We start from the raw sequence: 23,446 nt of genomic DNA on the forward strand, positions 1-23,446 counted from the left end.
AATTCTATTTGACTCCATTCAATAGAAATGCTTACTGCAGAGAAAAGAGAGAGAACTACAATTGATGAAGATGGTACAGACAGCGAAAAATCATTCCATCATCCACAGAAATCAGTTATATGACAATTTCCAACTACCACACGAGTAATCAAGAGATCTTCGATGCCACGGTACAATTTCTAGCCCATAATTTTTTAGAAAATGGCTTTTACAAAACAAAATAGTTCCCCTTTTGCGGGCTTTGACTTGCAAACAAAATGCAACAAACCTGAAACTTTATTGAAGGGACAACAAGTTCTCGAAACGGAGGGAGAAGAAAAAGAAATATAATGAAAAGGGGCATGCATAAACAATCAAGCTTCTACAGCAAGTTAAATAACTTTATTTACATTCGTTGAAACTGCCAATCTGCCGTACTGAAACATGATGACCAAATAAGTAGAAACATAAGCATTTCTTTGCATGGTAAATACAAAGAAATGAGCTTTCAAGACTAAACAATATATCAATAATTTTAACTACCTCAACAAAATTACATACTATGCATAGATATTTCACAAAAGCAGATTCAATCGTTCATAATACCGTAATAAATATGCATGTGAATAGTTGTATGTACAATCACACATAATGGACAGTCTATCAGAATTCAGTTGTTGAATGTATTGAATGAGTTTATCATAGTTCAAACAAATATGCAATCAGAAATCAATTTGACTATTTCAATATGATATATACACGAGTTTTTGCAGCTAACAGACTATATTTCAACTCGAAGTAAATCTGAATTATCAATGTTAAAAGCCTAAGTGTAAAAACACCAAGATCACTCACTTTGTTATGAAATCATTTGTTCATGTCAAGCCCTCAACGCATCCATCTGTAGGTATTCCATACCCCCGATCCATCTCAATGAACCAAACAAATCTTAATTAAAAAGACCATTTAGCAAGCTGTTGGACAGGGTAAATATAAAATGTCAACAGAACTTGTCCAAAGATGATCAAAAGCCTCTCCAGACATGCTTCCATGCACAAGATTATCAACCGTCAGTAGACTTCCCAGTCTTAAAATCAAGCAATGAAGCAGAGCAATCAACACATTGCAACTACAGCCCCAAATAAACTCTTTATTTCTGAGCTTCAAATGAATCATCCCAGGGTCTCTTTTTAAACTTCTGCCGTGAACTTCAACAACATTAGAAGATTTACAGGTGACTCTAAACTTACAAATCACTCTACAGTTTTTTGTTACAACAACTAAATGGACTGCAAATTAAATCAGCACTTGATTTCCTCCCTGATCTTATAATTCAGTTGTTGCCATAAATGAATGTGGATGCAACTCAACAGACTCAAGAAAGACTCCATCAATCGGTGACTTCAGGATGGGTGTTTTTAAGTTATCCGTTGCATTGACGTGCTCTGATGATGCTTGTTCAGTTTCGATCACATTCACATCAACATTGCAGGATGGGGATTGCATTTGATCATGTGAAGTTACAATAGAATCATGTCGTGACTCAATTGTTTTCTCTTTTGGCATATGATTTTCATTACATGATATAGATTCTGGATTCAAATTATCATTAGAAATTTGAATTGCATCAATATCCACCTTCATATCACCAAGTCCGCCCTGATAACCCACTTCCAACCTAGATCTGGGTGCAAAAGTCTTATCTGAATCCAGGGTAGCACCAAATTGCTCCTTTCCATGAACAGATTCATCAACAGAAAATGAATCTCGCTGATCCTCATCTTTTCCAAGTGATTCTTCCAATAAATTTATCCCACTTAGATGTGGAATATTGTTGGCTTGCTCAGAAAATTCATTCCCAACATCATTTTGGTCCTGAGCCGTTTCAGATTCATGACTTCTCAGAAAAGGACAAACAGGAGGGGTGCTCTTCCGGCAAACGTGACACCTAAATCCAATGAGCCTATTGCTTTTCTCCACATTAAGTCCAAAAGCATCTCCATGAAACCACTCTGCATAATGCATTGAACAGTGCCAAGAATATTAGTATTAAAAAAAGGAGGAAACCAAAAGCATCAAATGAAAGCATACTCTGCATGATACAACATAATTAACTACCTCCACACATCTCACAAGAAATATAATTCAAGGTAGATGTATATCCAGCTTCATGGCAAAGAGGACATTTGTGTTGATCCAGGCTCACACTCTCAGAAGGGGCAAGAAACTTTTTACTCCTAAAATGCATAACCCGTTCATCACCTGGCTTTCTAGACAAAAATAGACCATTAAGCCAGTAACTATGATAATTCTCTGTCCTCTTCTTGCGAAACGAAGTAACTTTTGCTGGTTTCTTAGACATTGCTTTTTTGGACTTCACCTTTTTACCTTTCTTGCTTCCTCCAACCTTTTTATTTTGCAAAGAGTTGTATTTAGCTTTCCTGGGTGAACGACGCAGAGGTACAACAATAGTAACTTTCTTGTTCTTTTGTGATCGTAATGACCGTGAGCTCCTCAATACTTTTTTATTGTTTTTAATAAGAACTGACTTGCAACCTGAAGGGGTTCTTTTTGACTTTTGATGCTGAACTTTTGCGTTTCTAATGATATTTTTCCCCCTTTTGGCATTACTCTTCCCGGTTTTTGAGTCACTCTTCACATGTTTCCCATTGAGGCATTGATGGCAGGTATATGTACATTCAGCAGCAATGGAACCAGCAGACTTTCTCACATGGCGTTTATGGAAAAATCCTGAAATTTGCATCAAAGCCATAAGTGCCTAACTTAATATAGCAAAAACCATTGTATTTTAGGCCTGTGATTATAGTGCATCACATTAGAAAGTACGAAATAATTTCCAGAATTTTATCAAGGAAATAAATGCCGGAATGAGTATTGGATTTTCATTTAAAGATCAATTGCTTACCTTTGCAATACTGGCAGCATATAGCCTCCCTGTGAAGCATTTATTAAATATTATTAAAGAAAAAAAAGAGGAAGTTAGTGAGTATGATAAAAATTATAAAAAAACAAAGACGGCAGTCACAGCATATTCATAACTTCGGAGAAAAGAATAATCACAAAATTAGCCTTTTAATTAAGATTACAACTACTATAAAGCTTAATTATGATAACATAATTGTAAAGAAAAGGTTACATACGATTATCAAGAGCTTTAAGATACTTTTCAGGAAGACAATCCCAAATCCAAATATTATTACAGATCTACAATACTATAGTTAACCAAATGCAAATCAGGAACAAGACTGTTAAGCATGGCAAAGATAATATAAATATACATTCATGCATGTGTATGCACATGCAAACATAAGAACTATAGCAGGCCTGGCTTAAGCACCTAAATTGAAACGTCAACGTTTAGTCCACAAAATAGTTAAAAGAACTGAAAATTATTAAGGTTCAAAAGAAGCAAGACTAAATAGCCACAATGCATCGTTTAAACCCCCTATGTTAGACTATATATATATATATATATATATATATATATAATTGTGTACAAGTACTCATATGATTAATCACATATAGTATATAAAAGAATAAAGTGTGATATACCTTATTGGAACATCTTTGTTACAGTGCCCACACTGATGGTACTCAGATCTTTCAGCTTTTGCAAAAAGATACGAGAACCCACTTCTCTTTGAGGACTTCTTCACTACTGCAACAGCATCAGAAAGTTTCCCAGAACTCACCTTACTAGATCTGCGGGCAATTCGTTTCTCTTCAAAACTTTTCAAGAGATACAGAGGGACATAAGATTCATTCAACCAATATTTCTTCCTCACACTGGAGGATTCTTCAACCATAGATCCATTCTTTGTAACAATTTCAGGAATAATTCTCCTCTTGCCAAAATCAAGAAGATATTTTGCCCCTTCTCCTTCTGCACACTTTCTGCGGACAATTACTTTCTTGAACAGTCTGATTGATTTTTTGGATTCCTTGTCCACAAGTGACAGCGGATTTATGTTCCCAATTTCATCCCACTTGATGTTTGAATCAAGATCTCTAACCTGGAAAAGGAAAGCTGAAATCAGACAAACAGAGCACCACTGGCTAGCCCAAGTGCTTTTTAAAATTTATCAAACAAAGCAAGCTTCCTGTGCCAACACTTTGCATCTGAAATAATCCAGACTGGATTATAATATCCAACCAGAATCAGCCTCCTCAATCTGGTCTCAGTATCTAATTCATCTATGCAACATAGTTATAAAAGCACAAATAACAACAAGAGAAAGGTATCCAACAGGGTGCCACACCTGCAAAGCAAGCTGTTCCACAGTTGTTGATGACTCCACTGCAGCCCGCCAGGACACATATTTGCTCCTCTTTGCAAAATCTGAATTCTCAGGGTAGAAGATCCCTGGTATCTTCATACATCCAGCTGCAGAATTTCAAACTTCAAACAAATTCAGAATAATTACTCAGCTGACTAAAACACAAAAACTATCCTGCCAGAATTCATATAGAAGACAGAGAAGAAAGATTACAGACCTCTTCTGGCTGCTTTGGACACCAAGGAGCTAGGTAAAATTTTCCAACTGAATAGTCGGCGGGAAATCCTACCACCTCGCCACCACAACATACCCAATCCACTGGCAGAGTTTAAAGAGGGGTTGGAATCTAATTCTGAGTACCTTGCCCTTTTCCTACCAATTCCATTCTTTGAAGAAGCACGTGATGAAGCTATGACAATATGAGAAGCTGAACCCATAGTTGCAGCAGAATCCACATATTTCAACCACTCTGCTGATAGCGCAAGACGATGCAGATTTGACTCTAACTGCAAAATACCCATAATAGCATTAAATAATGCAAATGGAACATAAAATAAATTTTAGAACCACTACAAATATTTGTAAGTAACTTAAGGCAGTTTCAAATTAAGAACCACGATACCAACCAATAGAGCTCGGAATGATAATATAAACAAATAGTGTATAGGAAAAAAAAAAGCAGCAGACAAGGAAAAGGGGTGCTGTGTCAAGACAAACTGGTTTATTCCAAACAGAGACGTAGGAGATAAGGCCAATAAACACTACACATTTGTTTACAGCTGAGACTGGGTGACCTGATGCATTTAGCTAGATGTACTTTGCATTAGTTAAGCACATCTATCAACAAAATTTAGTTGACCAACAATTCAAATCCATTTCAAGCTCTCATTGAAGGGGGAGAAACATGATTTAATATTTACTTATCTAAATAAACTTGATGGATCAGACTTTACATAGATTCAAGTTATGGATGACCAACAAATAAAAGGAGGATTCTTACTGTGAGCAGCAAACTTTTCACAGACACAATATCAGATGCCCTAAGAACACTTTTACACCAGAGCTTACTATAATGTGGATTTAGCCATGGACCCAATAGAAGCCCTTGCAGCCTTTCTTCAATCAAGAGAATATAACTTATTAAATCTGTAAAATCAGCTTTCTTGTTCCTTTTTGACTGCAGGCCAACCACCTCGTCTACAGACCCTGCCTGAACTGGACCCAAACACACATTAAACAAGCAACCTAAGTCATCAGAGGAAACCCTGCAACAGTAGCACCACCCACATTTTTCTTTGTGGACATTAGCATTCAATCTTGGAATATTTGGCCAACGAAATTTGGCAGTTTTCTTTGAAATAATTTTCATCTGAGCTGAAATTATTTCCTCGTCTGATTTTATTGGGTCTTCAATTGCTTTATCTGATGTCTTACGCATCAACTCTTCTGCAACAGATGAAGCTATATGACCAAAACTGTAAAAGTTCAAGTACCCAAAGCCTGACTGCAATTGGGATGCATTCCCATCTGCTGCATAAGCAGATGAAGGATTCCCATTAGCTGGAGATCCTCTAATATTCTCAATTTTTAAATCCAAACAGGCTGATGTCAAAGAATTGTCTCCCATTGGTAGTAACTTCCCCGGTATATAGGATACATTTAAAAAGTCAGTAGATCTATTAGAACAATCAGGTCCTTCCTTACAAAAGTTCTGATTTTCCAAACTTGTTTGAATTGTTTCAGCCGACCCTTCAGAACTCGCACATGTTTGGCTAAGAGCCTTCGAAACCTCAACATTAATATGACCAGAACATCCTGTGACAAACTTTTCTTCTAGTTTTCTTTCACTGACAGTCTCATTCTTTGTTACACATGTTTCTGAAGATGCCAACACAGCTGGGGCCATGCATGTGTCTGAACATAAAGCATGATTTAGAGAGCCAGGATTATTATTTGCCTCATAAAAACTAACAGGGAGATCCCAATGCTTATGGATTGCATCTAATATGCTGCTGTAAACAATCCCTGAAGATCTCAGCACTTCGACAACAGCATTAAGATCGTCTCTGTGGTAATAATTAAATGAAGATTCTGTTTCACATGAATCCGACCTGCAAGATCAACAAATGAAAAAAAAAAATATTTGAAGCAAGCTTACTGCCTGATTTACTAGAAAAAGTTTCATTCAAACAAAAAGTTATTACAAAAATCTAAGAAGTTACATACCCAAAACACAAAATATAGAGAGAACCTCCTAAAACTAAGGGAATATTAGAAACAAGAATAATCACACCAACATACATAGATACATGATGCTGAATACCTACAATAACCAACTTGCATTAAAATCTTAGAGGGTGTATTGACATAGAATACTAAAGTGGTAAAACCTAATGACACCAACTAAAAACCAATTGCGGTAAGGTATCCAATTTTGGATATTAAAGTTCAATTTAAGCACAACTTAATCCTCAAGTCCAATCAGTTGCATTAAAATTTCTAACTTCTGCCTTTATTCAAATGTCAGCCCCCCAAATATTTACTCTATAGAGAAACATCACATATTCGTATCCGGTGCTAAATGGCTAATCAGAGAGGTTTTGGCCGGATCTAGGCAAAACCACGAATACAGAAGGAAGCAAATATATATATTTTGAAGCGTTTTAAGTATATTTGTAATAGATGGGGTGTTGTCAATCTATAGGAGCAGGAAACATAATATGATATTTGGCCTGCTCTTTATTGGCTGTTGATACGTTGAACTGCATTCTAAAAACTTTTCATTAAAAAGAATGATACCAACAATAATGATAATGGAATAACTGCTCGTAATCAATTTAACAATAGCAAGTGTTGAGAGGGAAAAACGTACACCAGTAAATAACCACAGCTGCTAAAGTATAGTCGGCCATAAGGATCAACCCCAAATAGCTCTGCCCCTCGAAGTGACTTTCGAGGTTTCATCCAAGGCTTATGCCTGTCTATGGCACACTCAGGGCAGAACCAATCACCCTCTGGCAAGGAATCATTGGCCACACCTACACACTTTGAATGATAGGCGGCAGGACAACCATCACAGCATATTAGGCTCCCATCCATCTTACAAAGACAACATTCATCACTATTCCAGTCAGTGCTGTCATCAACAGCATCCTCGGTTATGCAAGAGCCACCAGACAGGTCCATCCCAGCTCTCTTTTTCTTGAGAGCTCCAATAGTCGTATTTCGATCAAAGTCCAGGTCAAATTCAGAGCCTGAAGATCTTCTATTTAGCTCTGACCTAATGGCTTCCACTTCAATCATATCATCACAAAGGCACCGCAATATCTCAACTTTCACAGACACAGACTGTTTATAGTAGTCACTTTTTAGTAGCTTCAGGAGAGTAAGATCGAAACCGGGTTTCAAATCTGAACCATGGATTAGGAGGTATTCAACCATGAAAACAGGCCATGTATTCAAGTCCAATAAATCCCAGTCAAGACTCCTATATCAAACACAATTTGAAAAACATTAACAAAAACATAGAAGTTTCATAGAAAAAACGGAAGGGCAGAACAGAAAGCATACCTCAAGCAATTAGAAGCAGATTCAGAACCTTCATTTGAAAGGCATTCCAGATGCTTTCTCAGAGTTTGCAAAACAGAAACATGAATGCAATCAAATAATGCACTAGGAGAATTGCACTTCAGAGCTGCCACAAATTCCTCCAGCTCAAAGGGACTTAAGAACAGTAATGTACTAAATGATCTTAAACAGGCATAAACAGAGAAAAAGTCACTAATTGAAATCCCACTCAAATCTAAATTCTGGGAAGAAGGTGGCAATTGCGCCTTTGGAGGAAGAACAACAGGTTCTCTGGGCCATTCATGACATGATTTCATGGGTTTCTCCTCAGTTAGTGCACTAACTGCTGGAGATACTGATAAATCGTCAGCCACATTTAATGTTGTTGAGGTTAAAATATCATTTTTTGCTGAACCCCGACGAGTGCTCCTCCTCAGCACTGTCATTTCTGGTGCAGCATTCACATCATCTGAAAGCTTTCTTCTCTTTCTACGACCACCAGTCACTACTTTACATGTACTTTCCATATCACCTTGTTTCTGATCACCTAACATGGTAGAATCTTCCTTGACAACATCAGCATCTACAATGACTGTTGTTTCTGATGTAGAATTCAAGGTACCCGCAATCTTTGCCCTCCTAGATCTCCTCTGGCTACCATTGCCTTCTTTACATACACTTATTATGTCATCTTGGCTTCCATAAATTACATTAGCATCTGTAAAAACCATTGTTTCTGGAGTAGAATTCAAACCATCAGATATGTTTCTCCTCCTCCTCCTCCTCCTTTGTCCACCACTCCTATCTTCACATGCACTATCCATATCACACCGGCTCCCATCAATGACCTCAGGTGAACCCTTCATAACAGTTTTAGCACCCTGCACTTCAACAGAATCACAATCCCTTATCAAATTTTCGGCATAAAAAATATCCTTCTTCCAAATTCCCTCAACAAACCCTAAACATGAAGCAGTAGAAACGTGAACTTCCAACAGTGTCCCATTAGCGATAGCACCTTCAATATGATTTCCCTCTAAAGCCCTGCTCTCCTTCTTTTGAGTTTCTTCTTTAACCATCTCACATGATATAATTTCCTTAGCCACACCTTCAGAATCACCATTTATGCCGTCCTTAATTTCATCATCAATCCCTAAATTCAAATCAAACCCACAGTCCTTTTTCTGACTTTCTAAATGATTATTCCCCAAATCAACCTCCCTCAGATTCTCATTCACATCCAAATTCAAGTCTATACACTCCATCTTCTTTGAATGTTCCTGAACGTTTCCATTTATACCATCCTCTTCATTCAAATCAAACCCTTCGTTTAAATTTAAGTTAAACCCCGCATTCAAATCAAGCGCCTCTTTCAAGCTACCATTTCCATTCAAACTTCCATTGACAGACGTTAGTTCTCCCAAATTCTCCGGAAGTCCACCTCCCTTCTCTAGAGCTTCATTCAAATCAACATTCATATTTCTCAAATTCCCATTAGCAATTTCACCTTCTCCCAAATCCCCAGTAAATCCATCATTCAAATCAACATTCCGATTCATATCAAAGTTTACATTAGCCTCTACAACACTTGGTCTCCCTAGGGTTTCTTCAATTGGTTGACTACGAGAAATAGAATTACCTGACTGTCCTTGATTTTCACGCTTCCTTGGCTCGAGTCGACGTCGCTTCTTAGGCCTACGACCGAGTCGATGCTTGTGATCAACTGGCACAGCTTCTTTCCGCTCCAACAAGGAAACGACTTCCGAGAAATCAAGCTCCTCGGAATCGCCGTCTTCGTAAACGATCTCAAAGAAGCCAGACGATGGGTCGTAGGATTGCACAACTCCGGAGTAAACACCATACCCCTTGAACTCCTTATCAACTATTCTGCCTATGAACTCCATTTTACCCCCAATTTGATGCCAAACTTAAGAATGTAGAAAAAGAAAAACATATAAATAGGGAAGGTGAGAAACGCTGTTTTGGTCTTTTGCGCTTTCTCTCTCACTCTCTAAAAGAATTGTGGTTTACTCCTTTCCTAATGAGAGCAAGAGAGAGAAAACAGTGGGTTGGGGATTTAGAGAGAGAAAGTGAGTTTCTCTCTCTACAAGTACTTTTATCGTGCAGAGCGAGATAGAGAGAGGAGGAGAAGTATGACTTTTTCTTTTTTTTTTTTTTTCAAACCGAAAAAAAAAAAAAAAAAAAAAAAAAATGAGTCTCTGAAGAAATGGGGTCTAAAGTGGTGGGTGGGTAGTTTGGACAAAAGAAAATATCAGAGAAGTTTCTTCCATCTTTAAAAATTTGATTTCTGTTTTTATTGTATCCTTTGCTTTTTTTATCGACAGAACAAGTTTTGATAAATTCTATCCTTCTTCTTTACTAAATCCAAGAGGACAAGAAGAAGAGAAACAAAATGTAAAGAGCTTTAAGTCTTTCACACCAACAATAGCCCAACAATCAAATTCATGTATAATTTATTAATTGAATTTCCAGCTTTCTCACAAGCTCCCTCCATTAACAAATTGTTCAAGTTCAACCTTTCCCCTTAACCAACATCATCCTCCAAGCTCCAATCAACTCTCCATAATGTTAATTAAACTGGAAAGTATAAAATAAATAAGAAATCAAATCATATTTCTTAATGAGAAATCATTTTGACAGCATAAATTATTTTAATTTGAAAAGACTATTTTATTTGATCGAAGATAAATACTAAAGAAATAGACAATAATTTTCAAGAAAGAGACACCAGATAGAATAAATATAGATTAATACATGTTATCATTTTATGACGTAAATTTATTATTTTTTAAAAGTCGGTTCAAACTCTATTTATCGATGTATTATCTTGATTTTTAGGCTTTCATTTTTTTTGGGAAGTTGTGCTTGTTTCTAGAAGGAAACAAATAAAGGGTGATTTTGTCTCTTGATTAGTTTAAGAAAATTAAATGCTGTGGATTTATCAAAATATGCTCTACCAATAGCATTAACATAATTAAAAACAGTTAAAGTGTAGTTAAATGTTTGGTCAAAAGAGAGTGGAAATGGGTTTGTAACTGCCGCATTGGCAATAGAAAAAAATTAGAAACTTGAGTCCAGTCCAGTAACTATAAATAAGGTGGTAAATTGCAATCACATAGTCAACATCCATCCACATTTGTTTCTCATTGTATTCATTACATTTGAACTTATTTTTTATACAAGTATTTTCTACAGTAGTAATGCAAAAAATAATGATTACTTTTTGTTACTAAATGGTAGTGTAAATTATAAAAACCCAAAATTATTTCCATTATATATTTTATAAATAAATTAAATGCCCAAATCGATTAATATTGCCAGAAAAAGGGGAAAAACTCATTGTTTATTTAAAAATAGCAAACTAGTATTTTAATCTTGTAATAAAATGGCATTATTTAAAAGTGAATCCAGAAGAGAATCCCTAACCAAAAATAAGAGAAATCATTTGAAAATATATTATTTTTATTTTAACTTTAAAATTAACGCTTGATAAAAAATCACTCTACCTTAATAAAAACAATAGCATGAAAGGAACCTTGGACCTAATTCCAATTAAATCAAAACCTAATATATTTTCCAAGGTCATCTCTGTAAATCTGGAATTTTTTTTTTTTTCTTTGGGCACACTCGAAATACAAAGGAAAAAAATGAATATGTTAATTTTCAACATTGTAAGTATACTAGAAATGCTGGTTTCAGCTGAAAATGAAAAAATAATAATAAGGTCCGATCATTCAATATAAGAATGCTGATTTTTTTTTTTTTTAATAAATTAGAACACAAGAAATCATTATTGGCTTAACGCACTAAATTAACAATCTAGTAAATCATATCCTCCAGTATGAACAAAGCAGCAAAACAAGAGGCCGAACACCTTTGACCGCAGGCATTAAAAACTACAGAGAACAACAAATTCAATCCTGCAGTTGATAATATTCATACTGAACATACAAGGGGCAAAAAGAGAATGCAAAAGATGATAGAGATAATTCATAACCCTAGAATACAAAATTACATATCTTGTTAGGCTCCAAATTTGTACCTGTCTTCTTTGATGTACCAGAGTTCACAAAGGAGTTGACCAAACGAAAAATTGCTCAGCTTAGCTTAACCTAAACAGTACATAAGTTCTTTCCCGTCCATTTGTTCATTCATATACAGTAATAAATTTTTAGTAAAAAAAAGGAAAAGATGTTAACATGGAATAAGAGACAACATAAATTTAGCTTGATGACACCTCAATGATAGGCCGACGTAAACCGGAATAAACTGCTTTCAAGAAAAGAGGATGTGCGTTTTCAGTGAATACCTCCACTTCCAATTTCTCCATGTGAGGCCAAATCTTCCAGAAAAAGTAAATGTACAAATGTCAGAAAAAAAATTTTCCATCATGAAGATGAAGAGAATGCCAATAACCACAATAATACTGTCCAGCTTTCTGAAATTAGATGCATACTGTGGAGGTGATGATATTTACCTCAGAAGCATATTGCCTTGAGAAGGCCTTGACATAGCCTAGAGTTGATAAACACCACTGCTCTTTTTCACCTATATTATAGGCAGTACTTCCCTTTTCCCCATTAGACTGACTGCCAGAGTTCAGAACAAATAAGGTTAATGCGCATTTGGCTTGGATACCATGGAATGAAAATTTAAACAGCAGTGAGAATAAATGAGCAGAGTAAGGAAAGAGAAGGACAAAAAAAAGGATGGAAGAGGCAGAGGAAGGTTATTGAAAAGTAAGGTAACCTTTTTTTGGGTCTTCCATTTTCGTTGTCCAATTCCATTTCTGATGTTTCATCAATGTCAACAGCCATTTGATCAACCTGCCCTGACTTCAAAGCCCGCAAAGCTGGAGCTTTAGATGGATCCGGCAAGCGTTCCATCAGCACATTTGAGAAGTTTTTGTACAATGAGAGGAACAATGCCTATTCATTTGAATTATTTTCAGGAAAAGCAATTAAAGCTAAGTTATAAGAAGTATGAAAATGATTGTTTGTTTCTATAATTTTCAGCTCTGAAGTAAGAATGGGATTCATGCATTGAGGCCTGGAAAAATATGATGACAAGCAAACGGATGATATAATTTTCTACAAGTAAAGCTACAGCAATAGCCTCATGTCTTGGGCTATTATTATTATCGTACAGCCTCTCACTACAGTGCTAAATCACTGGAGCTGTTTCCGCTCAAATCTTGGCTTGTTTAGAAACAAACCTAGGTTACGGATAGCTCGCAATTTGGGGAAGACGGACGAATGGTGTTAAAGGGATTAGAAGGAGCAGGAGAGCAAAATTTTGAAACCTAGTTGAAAACTTAAGTATTATCATCATAACATCTTAAATGATATGATATTGATGTGACAGAAAAACACCATTAACAAGATAAGAAAGAGAAATATAGAAGAAATAACCATAAACCAATTACCTCATTTTCATCCAGGGCACGAGCAAGAAGAGCCGCCTTGGCCTCCAATGAGTCACGCACAGATATAGCCTCTTCATTTGTTTTTTCAGCCTTTGATTTTAAGGGCTTCATCTTCACAGGGTTCTCACCAAGGACAGGTTCACCATCCACCAGAGTAAGCTTTGATTCAGCAGCATCTAACTCAGCTTTTGCCTTGGCTGCAGCCTCCTCTGCTGATACAACACTCTTCTTAAGAGACAAGATCTCTTTCCTTAAATCAGATATCCGATTGTATGTCTTGCTGATGGCATTCCTAAGGACCTGAAAAGGAAGAACAAGGGAAAGCTCTCCTCTTAGTAACAAATATTCTGAAACATTGTGGGTGAGCCAAATTAGTCAACAAGCCAGAAAGAACGGTAAAAATTTCACTTAAATTCTTTCATTTGCATCTACCAGCCTCCAGAAACTTAACAACATGTTTAAATTTTAAATTTTTAGTGATGGCAATAAAGGATCAACTATCAACCTCGACAAAAATCAAGAAAACATCATCTCAACAGGTGGCAGTCCCCTTTTCAATTCATAGAAGAAAAATGGGAAAAAAAGAGTGAAAGGAACACATAGCCACTTTCCCTATTTCATCCAAGTAAAAGCTACTTAACCTCTCTATAATGGATGGCAATGGAACCATGGAAATGAATTTTATCCCCTAACACACACCTGTTATATACGTCACATTTCCAAGGAACAAGTTGACAGTAATCAAGCGCCCATTTCCTCACCTTTTCCTAGCCTTCCATTACAACCCCTTCTTTCCCCCACCATATAATACTAAAATTTGTAATTGCCTTGCTTAAATGGTGAGGAAAAATTTTATCGCTAAAGGATTCAAACTTCAGATACAGTCATTTTAAAGCAACCACTAAAAGAAAAGTTTTCAATATTCGGTCTCTATTGCAGCAAAAGTTTTTCATGTATACTTCCCATTTGTTTCAAAAAGAGTATCGCATGGGGCGCAAGCTCCAGTAATTGCAAAGGGGGTTTAAGGTGTCACTTCTACTTTTCTAACAATTCTATTGCAGCAAAAGTTTTTCATGTATACTTCCCATTTGTTTCAAAAAGAGTATCGCATGGGGCGCAAGCTCCAGTAATTGCAAAGGGGGTTTAAGGTGTCACTTCTACTTTTCTAACAATTCAAAGCAACAGCCTCTTCCTTATTTTTCTAATAAAATTACTTCATTCAAAAATAATCCTTGAATCAGAAATACCAATGGAACATGAACAGTGAACAAGAAAAATTACAGAGCAAAAAGAACTATCATGCATTACCTCCCACACACGATCAGATGTATGAAATTGCTCAATGTTTGCTGGAGAAAAGACCCATTTCACAATAGATAAATTAGATAAAAGCCGATAACCCATCATCCTATCAATTGCAATAGCTGTCATTTGCGCATTGTTCTTCCAATAAGAACTCACTTCAGCTATCAGCATCATCTGCTTGTCGTGATCATGACATAGACGGGCAATGACTTGACCATATCTCTCCAAAACAGTAATGAGATGGGTGAAACTTTTAGACCCAATGTCAAGAAGAGTTTGCACGACCACAGTAAGAGTAACTTCCAAACCATGATGAGGAAATACACTTTCTTCCACCCATGAGATTATTTCTCGGGCAGTTTGCCTTCCCTTAACTTTGTTGCTGAGCTCTGCAGAAAGTGCATGCTGTTCAGTTATTTCTTTGCCATCTTCTGTCATGTATTTGAAGTTTGGAGCACCTTTTGGTGGAAGCAACTCCTCTAAAGCAGGTGCGTTCTCAATGCTCTATATGGACAGGTCGTACGAGGTAAAGATGTTAACAAATAACAACATTATAGCAGCAACATGTTTAGGAATAAACGAATCAATAAAACATTTTTGTAGCCCAATTTCCATTCCTCCTCTCCAAGCCTGTATTCTTTCCATATATTGGGACTTTCAAATAGCAACAATGTAAATGAAGTTTGAAACAAAGAAATTGAGATTGCATTCAATAAGTTAGAAAGCAGAAAGCAAGACAGTAAAAATGATATTTCACCAAAACAGTAGATCTAAAACCATTTATAGCCTTCAAGGGAAAGTGAAAATGATCAGCATAGCATTCGCCGCAAAGAGATGTATTCTGGAAGAAGTAAAGATTATTACACAAACCAGTACAAGATGGTCTAGACAGCAGGTAGCACGAGAGATATCTCAATGGTGAATTTCAATTTTCAGTCATTGAGTAACCCAGGCCAAATCCTAGATCTTGAGGGTTAATACAGAGACCCTTCACAAACTTCCAGGAAAGGTAACAACAGCATTTGCATCAACCATTACCTGTTTAACTTTGTCCCAGTATGATAGACGAACTTCTCTCTCCAAAACCTCTTGAACAAACACACGCTGTGGTGCCCACTTCGGAAGGTCCAAAACATAAGCCCATTCTTCCCATGGCCAAATGAATTGAAAGTTTGACCTGCAACATTAAGAAGTCATTATGAAATATACCGGAAACCAACTAAAGGATCCATCTAAAATTTTATAGTAATACCCCCTTCCCAATCCTACTAACCACCTCTCCCCAACCCCTACCCAGCCAAAAAAAAAAAAAAAAAAAAAAGAAAGAAAGAAAGAAGCACCCTTCTCACATTTGCTAACTTTCTAATGCCCAGACTTACAGATGGTGTGAAAACCAAAGGATAAGCCTTGTGCGACATTCCATATCTAAATCAGCTATTTTCTCAAAAAGAGCACGAACTGCGCCAGCTACAACTGCAGGAAAAGCCCCAGGAAGAGCCTACAAAGTAACAATCAAAACTCATCATCAGAAAGCTTTTAAAAAATGTTCTACTTATTATAGGTTTTTTAACTGAAAGACTCAACATATATATACCAAAAAGAAAAAAGAAAGAATGGTTGAAATAACAGCTTTACAATGTTACCTTACAAAGATCCATTATAACCAGTGTATAATATATTGGCTTGAATGGTGGCGTAGGTAACAAAAGTAACTGCAAGAACAATACAGATGTTTGTTTCATGAGTGCTCAGTTAAATCAGTCAGATCAACGCACACAAAATGGTCAAGCTGTATTTATTGAGCATATATTGAAAAAGCAACATGAATATTAAATTCTATTTGTATATTTCAAGTAACAAGTAGAGGTCTTTAGCTGGCAGCAATCTTTCAACAATTCCACAATGGAAACAAAAACAAAAACAGAAGGGGAAGAAACAAGCACAGAATACATGACATTTTCAGTTTTCAACTTATTTCCATATAATAGAATCTAATATAACTAGATGACTCAAATTGGCCGAGCTGGGTTGAGGCCACAGTTTTCCATTGTTACTATAAAATAATTATCTCTCTCTTTCTAGCCACCCAAAAAATATACTTCACTAATCAAACACAAAAAATTGCCCTTTATTCCATATGGATCAGGTTCCTTTCAAGCATATCAAATGCAAAGTATCTCAACAGTGCATTGGACAAATGCAGCTTGCAAATAAATTTACCGACAGTAGGGATGTTGAGTCATCCAATTTCATGGACACCCAAAATCATTGCAGAGTCACTAATTTGCTTAAACAACAAAAACAAGTGAACCCATTTATTTAACATTATTTTGCAGCTAATGTGACTGAAGGACAAAATCAAGATGTAGCAGTTAACACTCAGCATAGCCACCGAGATGCAGCAGAATAACAAAAAAAAAGAGGAAAAAAAAAACCATTACTTCACAAGACAAAGCAAAAGCATCGAACTGTAGAAAAATCATGGGGAATTCAAATCACAACTAGATCTACCTGAGAGAATATAGTCTCTGCCATAAGATACTCGTATCGGAAGGGGACAGGCAGGCCAACCATGTATGAAGCACATTCCTTTCGACTAGCTTTGCATGAACCAAGAAACAAAAATAACTAAAACTGGAATCAAGAAGAGGTTCAAATAACAGGTTTCTGTGGCTATTGCAGAATTGCCAAAATTAAACAAAGTGAAAGGTACCCATTAATATATCCTACAAAATTAACTTAATATCTCATTCTAATAAGGGAATACCAACATCCAAAGGATTCACATAAACAAACAATGATGAAGAAGATTCAAAAAAAAAATTCTGAAGAGGAAAATTCATTCATGCCATGGAGAGGAACTAACGCAGTCTGCCTGAGATTTAATGATATATATGAACTCATACCTAAAATGATAACTAAGAGTACATCAATCTCAAACAACTGCCCTCATTCATGCACCATAATTCTCTTATTACACCTTTTATTTTTGAAGATATCCTAAGCATTCAGTTGATAGAAGAAATCCATTTCATTCTATTATTCATTATAAAGCACAGAGTAATAGAAATGCAGTAGTGAAGGGCTATTGTTCTACAAACCAGCCATTCAGAAACAAAAGCACATCCAATAAATACTCTTCCACAATGAAGCGATCTATAGGTTGCATATCCTGTTATCAGAAAATAAGAATAATTACAAATACAAATACAACGAATAATAAAACAGTGAAGGACCAAAAAATGCTAAGATTCGCAATTTCACTGAAAGAGTAGCATTAAGGGCATCTTCAATCTGGGATTGAGATAAACATATTCCAAAATCCACATAAAAGAGTATCACATGCGAACTTCAGAAACAATAACAATTTATGTATGGAATGATTAACTACCTCAGTTTTACTTGCAGGAAATATATTAAGCCTGCGTATTCGTTGTGGATACTTCAACTCTGCATTGTGCTTCTGTTTACCATAAATTATCCCAGAAAGCTGTACAAGTGGCTCAGGTTGCTCAGGAGCATTGATGGGCCCAAACTCATGGCACTTTCCAGCGACAAGCTGAGCTTCAAATGCTAGGTGGGGTCTTGGAACTATAAAGTAAAAAAATGAGGGGAATGAAGAAGCAATCAATTAAAAATGATCAGGCATAGATGAGTGTTTGCATGTGCATGAGATAAATGTTTTAAATAAAAGCTTAACAGACCATTCCGTGCAAGAAAACTTATATAGAAGAGGAGAATCTTCCAAAACACATATACATAAAGTCACAACAGATAATCTTTTTATTTTAAGTTCAAATCCTCCATTTTAACATACAAAAGGGTTTTCTAGGACAAGAAAGTTCACACATCAAGAACTCCAAGAATAATTAAAGCAAGCAGCAACCCTGAGCAACAAGATATTATGCAGCGCGGCTAACCCTTATTTTACCCTATGGGAAGATAAAGGTTAAATAAATTAATAAAAAGGGACACTCATTATGAGCAGCAGAAGTGCAAAAGTTATTGAAAAGCAACAAAACAATATGAAATAATTATTCCAAAATTGTTTTCCAAATTCTCTCAAACATTATAATTGACAGTAAAATGCTATTCCCATGCCAAAATATATAATTCCAATGAATTCAATGGGGGTATAGATAGACACTGAAGAGGAAATTTACAGATATATGCAGAGGGGAGAAATGACAAGGTAAAAGCAAAAGGAGCTAAAAATTAGTTACCACTATCAATTTTCCATCCATTGCTGGATAAACCCTGTATTCTATCCCATAAATCTTCCAGGAAATCCTGAAGAAAAAGGTCAGGGGAATGTTAAGCTGGAAGAACTTTAAATATAGCGTAAAAAGAGAAACGAAGAAACTAAACGCTGTAAATATTGCATTCCATGTTTGTATAATTAAAACATTCAATTGGCATTCTATAAAGGCGAAAATCTTTTGCAAATTCACCTTTGCTTTCTGAATGTGTAAGGCACAAATGTCTCGTCTTTTAAAGAACCTAAAATCCCACATCATATAATGCTAAATAAAATTGTACCTTTTCGGTAGCACCTTTCTCAGATTCATCATCATCCTCGAAAAAAGATAGGCCAGTGTCTGAATTGTGCCTCCTAATGCTCATATAGGCTTGTATTCCAACCATGACTCTTTCAATCTCCTCTGGAACTTGCTGAAAGCAGACGCCACACATGTCAGCAAATGGGAAAAGGGGGGAGAGAGAGAGAGAGAGAGAGAGAGAGAGCACATTTGAATTGGAGAACATAATGGAAAAGGTAACAATCAAGATATAATTGGAAATAGTAAAAAAGAAAAGATAAGGCAAAAGCACATTGTAACAAGGAAAAATGAAGAAAAATTCAATTCTTCTGCACCTTGAAAGAAACAGACCAAGCTTAAAATATAAATACCAAAGACCTTACGATAAGACTACAGAATTTCTCAAAAAACAAAAAAGAGAACTTGAACACTTTATAACCACATTCATATTCATCGAAAGACAAAGTTTGATTAAGCATACAGTAAATTCATTATGTGCGAAACTAAAAATTCAAGTACAACATTTTGAGAACATAAATAAAATTAACAATGATGCACAATAAAAATAAGATTATGGTTTAAATACTCTAAATTTACCAACTCATCCAAAATTCATCAAAAAATTCACCAAATAGCCAGAGAAGCTTTACCTCGACCAGTTCTGATCCTCCCCATGGAAGACAGGATAAAATGCATGTTACATAAAAGTCTCCACGTGCTTGCCAAGAGGGATTTCCTTTCTCCTCATCCACTGTTGTAGCAGCAGAGGACAATAAGGTTTCAAACACAACCACCAAAGCAGTTGGTTGGAGAACTTTACTGCACATCTACAAACAAAAAGTAATAACCACATTACCAAGTTCCCTACCCAAAAACTGTTTTAGGGATTGCAAAAGAAAAGAAATTCTGATCTTTCAACCAGCAAAAAGCAAAAATTTTGGAAATGAACAGTTATTTATCAACAAGTTGGTATTCCTTCCATCTTTGTTACAAATTGATCTGTTAACCATTTTCTAAAGTTTATATAACTGGGACAAATCAGCAAATCAAGCGATTCTTCTATGCATCGATATCTGCACTTAAAAAGAGGTGAAAAACATACAACCAAACTATCGCATCCTATTTCTTCTCTACCCCCAGATATTCCCATTTAAACCACATTCTGGTTTGAAAAGAATCTGCAAATTTCGGCTCAAAATGCAGTACAACGATTCTCCACCAACACCTATATTTTCCCCAAAGCACTTATAGATATATCAGTTCCAAATGACCAAATAGCAACAATAACGCACCATTGATGTCAGAAAGCGCATCAAAACTCGAATCTTATCGCAATTTCCAGAATCCAAGGCATCCTGAAAATTTTATCAAACAAAATACACTAAATAAGAATAAATGTTAAATTGCAGTGGCATTTAAGACTGATAATATGAGGATGGTACGCATAAATAAGATTTTTATACTAAATCAGCATGACCAAAAACCCCAAACGATCATTAACATTATATGCATATACTAAATCACTCTCACATACGCAAATGAACTTTCTTAACTCAATGCCACTCAACATCATAAAGAAGTCTTTATAATTACTTGAAGGAATATCAGGTAAATGAAGCAGTCATTCGAAGACATTAATAGAGGTGTTGAACAAAACAAATATATAGCACTGGGGCATAGAAGCTTTGCAAATGTACATTCAATACTTTATTTTCTTCACAGTCAAACGTAAAAGTATGCACTACAACCTGTAAAGCAAGTTTTGGAAGATAACTAGCAACAAATTCAAGCCAGTAATACTCACTCACCTGGAAATTAGTTTGAGAATTCTCCACTATTTTCCGGACAAAGTCTTCATTTTCCAAATTCAGTAGGCCAACCTGGGAAGAAAAGATAATGCTAGCTAAACAGTCCATGTTCGCTAAAACAGATCTCAAATCACCACAATTATACATACAAAAATGTAGAGATATGCATAGATCACAGACATATATGTAATCATTCATATGTATTATATATGGATTACGCATGTAAATGAAAAGGACAATCTAGAAGCAGAGGTCCAGTACCACTGTCCCATACAAAGGAATCTTGTGAGGTAACTGTTCAGCACATTGAAGAATGAACTGTCAACAAAAGAAATAAAGTAAATACGACATCAAAAGCTTAACAACAGAACCATCTTGTCATGCATTGAAGAAATGATTGCTTACCAAGATTTGCTCATTTTGAAATACAAGGAAACAAACACTTGAATAAAAACAAAGGTTGTTATTGGACTGGGAAACAAACTATATGGAAGCACAGTGATACATGCTTGAAACATGAAATAATGCAATGGCGAATAAAACTAAAAGAAAACAATAGAGTCAAGAGTTTTGCACCAGGCACCTAATTTGATCCCCTTTGGGTCCTTCAGAGAGAGTTATTAGATATGGAATTCAGCACCACTCTGGTTTTTTATGGTTTTACACTCAAATTCAAATCCACATTAATTGCAAACTATCTATTCCAACAAACCTTAGGTCATTTTTATCCTCCATCTTTTATTGACATGTCGATAAGTTTTCTTATTTCCAGTGATGAATTTTATCGTTTCATTACACATAGGCCCTATTTCATTTTACATATCAATGTCAATTTTATATTCCATCATTCTTTTTATAAAGATTAACTTGCACTTCTAAAATGATATATAAAATGATGATCCACGAAAATTCCACTATTAAAGTTCAAATAGATAGTTAGAAGATAATGAAGTGAGCATATACTAGTAGTAGATATTATGCCTCCTTTTCCAAATTCAATGTGGCCATATGAAATGATGTGCAGTGCACAGATATGCAACGCATATCCATCAAGGCGGAAAGATAAAAACAAATAAAAATAAGCTTACAGATAAAATATCATTTGCAGAGTGCTCCAATTCTCGCCGAATAACACCAAAACAAGTTTCCTACAAATTCCGGAACCAAAATCAACACTGGAGGAGTTAAACGAAGCGCTCAAGATACAGATTCTACAATCCTTATTAGACAACCAGAGATCCTAACTAGCACAACAGACCACAACATAAGACTGCTCTGTAACCTAGGGTTTAACAAACATACATGCACCTGGGAAACAAGTAAACGACAGAGTGAGAGAGAGAGAGAGAGAGAGAGAGAGAGAGAGAGAAAAGAAAGTACAGACAATGTGTTCTTTAAAGTCCGAACTGCTGCCATACTCGGAGCATTTATCGCCAATTCGAAGAAGAAGACTTCTCCAGCTGCTCATTCTTGCTTCAAATGAAATCTTCTCAGAGAGAAACAGAGCATCACAGTTGAAGAAATGAAGTCCAGGGATTTAATAGGGTTTAATGGCAGTAGGCCTGTAACAGAAAACAAATACAGGCTTGATTGTCAATTGAACGCTCAAGGAAGTTGCCCGGGCCCGTTTTGATCTAAAAACGAGCCCATCACTACATCCCTGAGGCCCAAATTTTGTTCAGCCTTCATTATGTGTAAAAAATTGTGGACCCACGGCCCACAAGCACGACTGCAAATATATGGCCACTAATATTAGCTTATGTTTATAAAAATTAAAAGAATAAACAAAAATTTTGCAGAGTCAGGAAACTTATGGCTCGGATGATTGGAAGTTTGAATAAGATGTACCTTGTACCGGATACTTTTGTCTGCTAAGCATGTGGAAGGTGGATAGTAGGAATAAGACATGCATGTGATGAGCACGTTCTAATGGACCTTTCAGGGCCCAGTTGTTTGTTAACATACATGAATGAGATGAGTAGCAACCAATCCCTAAATTATCCATCTAACCAGTGGCCTGTCTCTGCCAATTTAATTTAGGTGCAGTTTAATTAACCTTTTTCATTTTCTATAAGAATATAAAAAATTAGGGATTTGAATTTTTTAACTATAAAAATTTTCATCAATTGAATGAATTCAGTAGAATACTATCTGATTGTCGCTCAGAAAATGGCCCAACAAAAGTGCAAGGATCGTCGTCAATTGCTATACACATTAGAGTAATATAATTATGGAAAAATACTTATCTATACCCAGTTTATAATTACACGAACAGAATTGTGATGGATAGTGTGGAAGGTTTTGATTATTATCAGCACATGAGCTGTGCCATGTGTTTTTCTTTTTCAATGGACATAAAGGCTTTGTCTCTTTTTTGGCCAAAAGAAATAACGAAGTTCTTGTTTCTTTGACAGTTATCCATATCAAGAAACTATAATGTTAAAGTAATGAAACTATGTTTCTGCCATCTAACAATAACCAGTGAAATTTGTTGTTTCTTTGAAC

The 23,446-nt window shown here is 35.8% G+C and overlaps 2 protein-coding genes across 2 annotated transcripts; both read right to left on the bottom strand.

The window, feature by feature from the left end:
• Nucleotides 1-640: 640 nt before the first annotated feature.
• Nucleotides 641-9,986, bottom strand: LOC149492903 (PHD-finger and DNA binding domain-containing protein). Its single transcript, XM_089726839.1, has 9 exons — nucleotides 7,848-9,986; nucleotides 7,150-7,764; nucleotides 5,278-6,388; nucleotides 4,495-4,783; nucleotides 4,260-4,384; nucleotides 3,553-4,013; nucleotides 2,906-2,934; nucleotides 2,098-2,730; nucleotides 641-1,991 (listed from the first exon to the last, which is right to left on the bottom strand). Exons 1-9 carry the CDS (start codon nucleotides 9,746-9,748, stop codon nucleotides 1,306-1,308), a joined length of 5,850 nt encoding a protein of 1,949 aa, XP_089582965.1. The 5' UTR covers nucleotides 9,749-9,986; the 3' UTR covers nucleotides 641-1,305.
• A 1,847-nt stretch (nucleotides 9,987-11,833) lies between these two features.
• On the bottom strand, nucleotides 11,834-22,482 carry ABH1 (ARM repeat superfamily protein). Its single transcript, XM_089715343.1, has 19 exons — nucleotides 22,326-22,482; nucleotides 22,030-22,089; nucleotides 21,203-21,259; nucleotides 20,942-21,013; nucleotides 20,426-20,488; nucleotides 19,784-19,960; nucleotides 19,135-19,266; nucleotides 18,819-18,885; nucleotides 17,987-18,186; nucleotides 17,697-17,767; nucleotides 17,107-17,191; nucleotides 16,239-16,307; nucleotides 15,975-16,093; nucleotides 15,634-15,772; nucleotides 14,599-15,099; nucleotides 13,291-13,590; nucleotides 12,615-12,793; nucleotides 12,343-12,454; nucleotides 11,834-12,207 (listed from the first exon to the last, which is right to left on the bottom strand). Exons 1-19 carry the CDS (start codon nucleotides 22,407-22,409, stop codon nucleotides 12,088-12,090), a joined length of 2,607 nt encoding a protein of 868 aa, XP_089571469.1. The 5' UTR covers nucleotides 22,410-22,482; the 3' UTR covers nucleotides 11,834-12,087.
• Nucleotides 22,483-23,446: the final 964 nt, after the last annotated feature.

This window comes from Jatropha curcas, chromosome 10, assembly GCF_041381405.1.
Source record: "Jatropha curcas cultivar XTBG-Jc1 chromosome 10, XTBG_Jcur_1.0, whole genome shotgun sequence".
Lineage (NCBI taxonomy): Eukaryota > Viridiplantae > Streptophyta > Magnoliopsida > Malpighiales > Euphorbiaceae > Jatropha > Jatropha curcas.

What these genes read in the sequence shown, in the direction of transcription:
- ABH1 (XM_089715343.1), bottom strand. Translation starts at nt 22,409, where the DNA reads ATGAGCAGCTGGAGAAGTCTTCTTCTTCGAATTGGCGATAAATGCTCC. An exon ending in CGGACTTTAAAGAACACATT is followed by an intron (nt 22,090 to 22,325) that starts GTCTGTACTTTC and finishes CGGAATTTGTAG; the next exon opens with GAAACTTGTTTTGGTGTTAT. An exon ending in AGAAAGGTGCTACCGAAAAG is followed by an intron (nt 18,886 to 19,134) that starts GTACAATTTTAT and finishes CTTTTTCTTCAG; the next exon opens with GATTTCCTGGAAGATTTATG.
- LOC149492903 (XM_089726839.1), bottom strand. Translation starts at nt 9,748, where the DNA reads ATGGAGTTCATAGGCAGAATAGTTGATAAGGAGTTCAAGGGGTATGGT. An exon ending in AGCTGTGGTTATTTACTGGT is followed by an intron (nt 6,389 to 7,149) that starts GTACGTTTTTCC and finishes TTGATCTTGCAG; the next exon opens with GTCGGATTCATGTGAAACAG. An exon ending in AACAAAGATGTTCCAATAAG is followed by an intron (nt 2,935 to 3,552) that starts GTATATCACACT and finishes AATGCTTCACAG; the next exon opens with GGAGGCTATATGCTGCCAGT.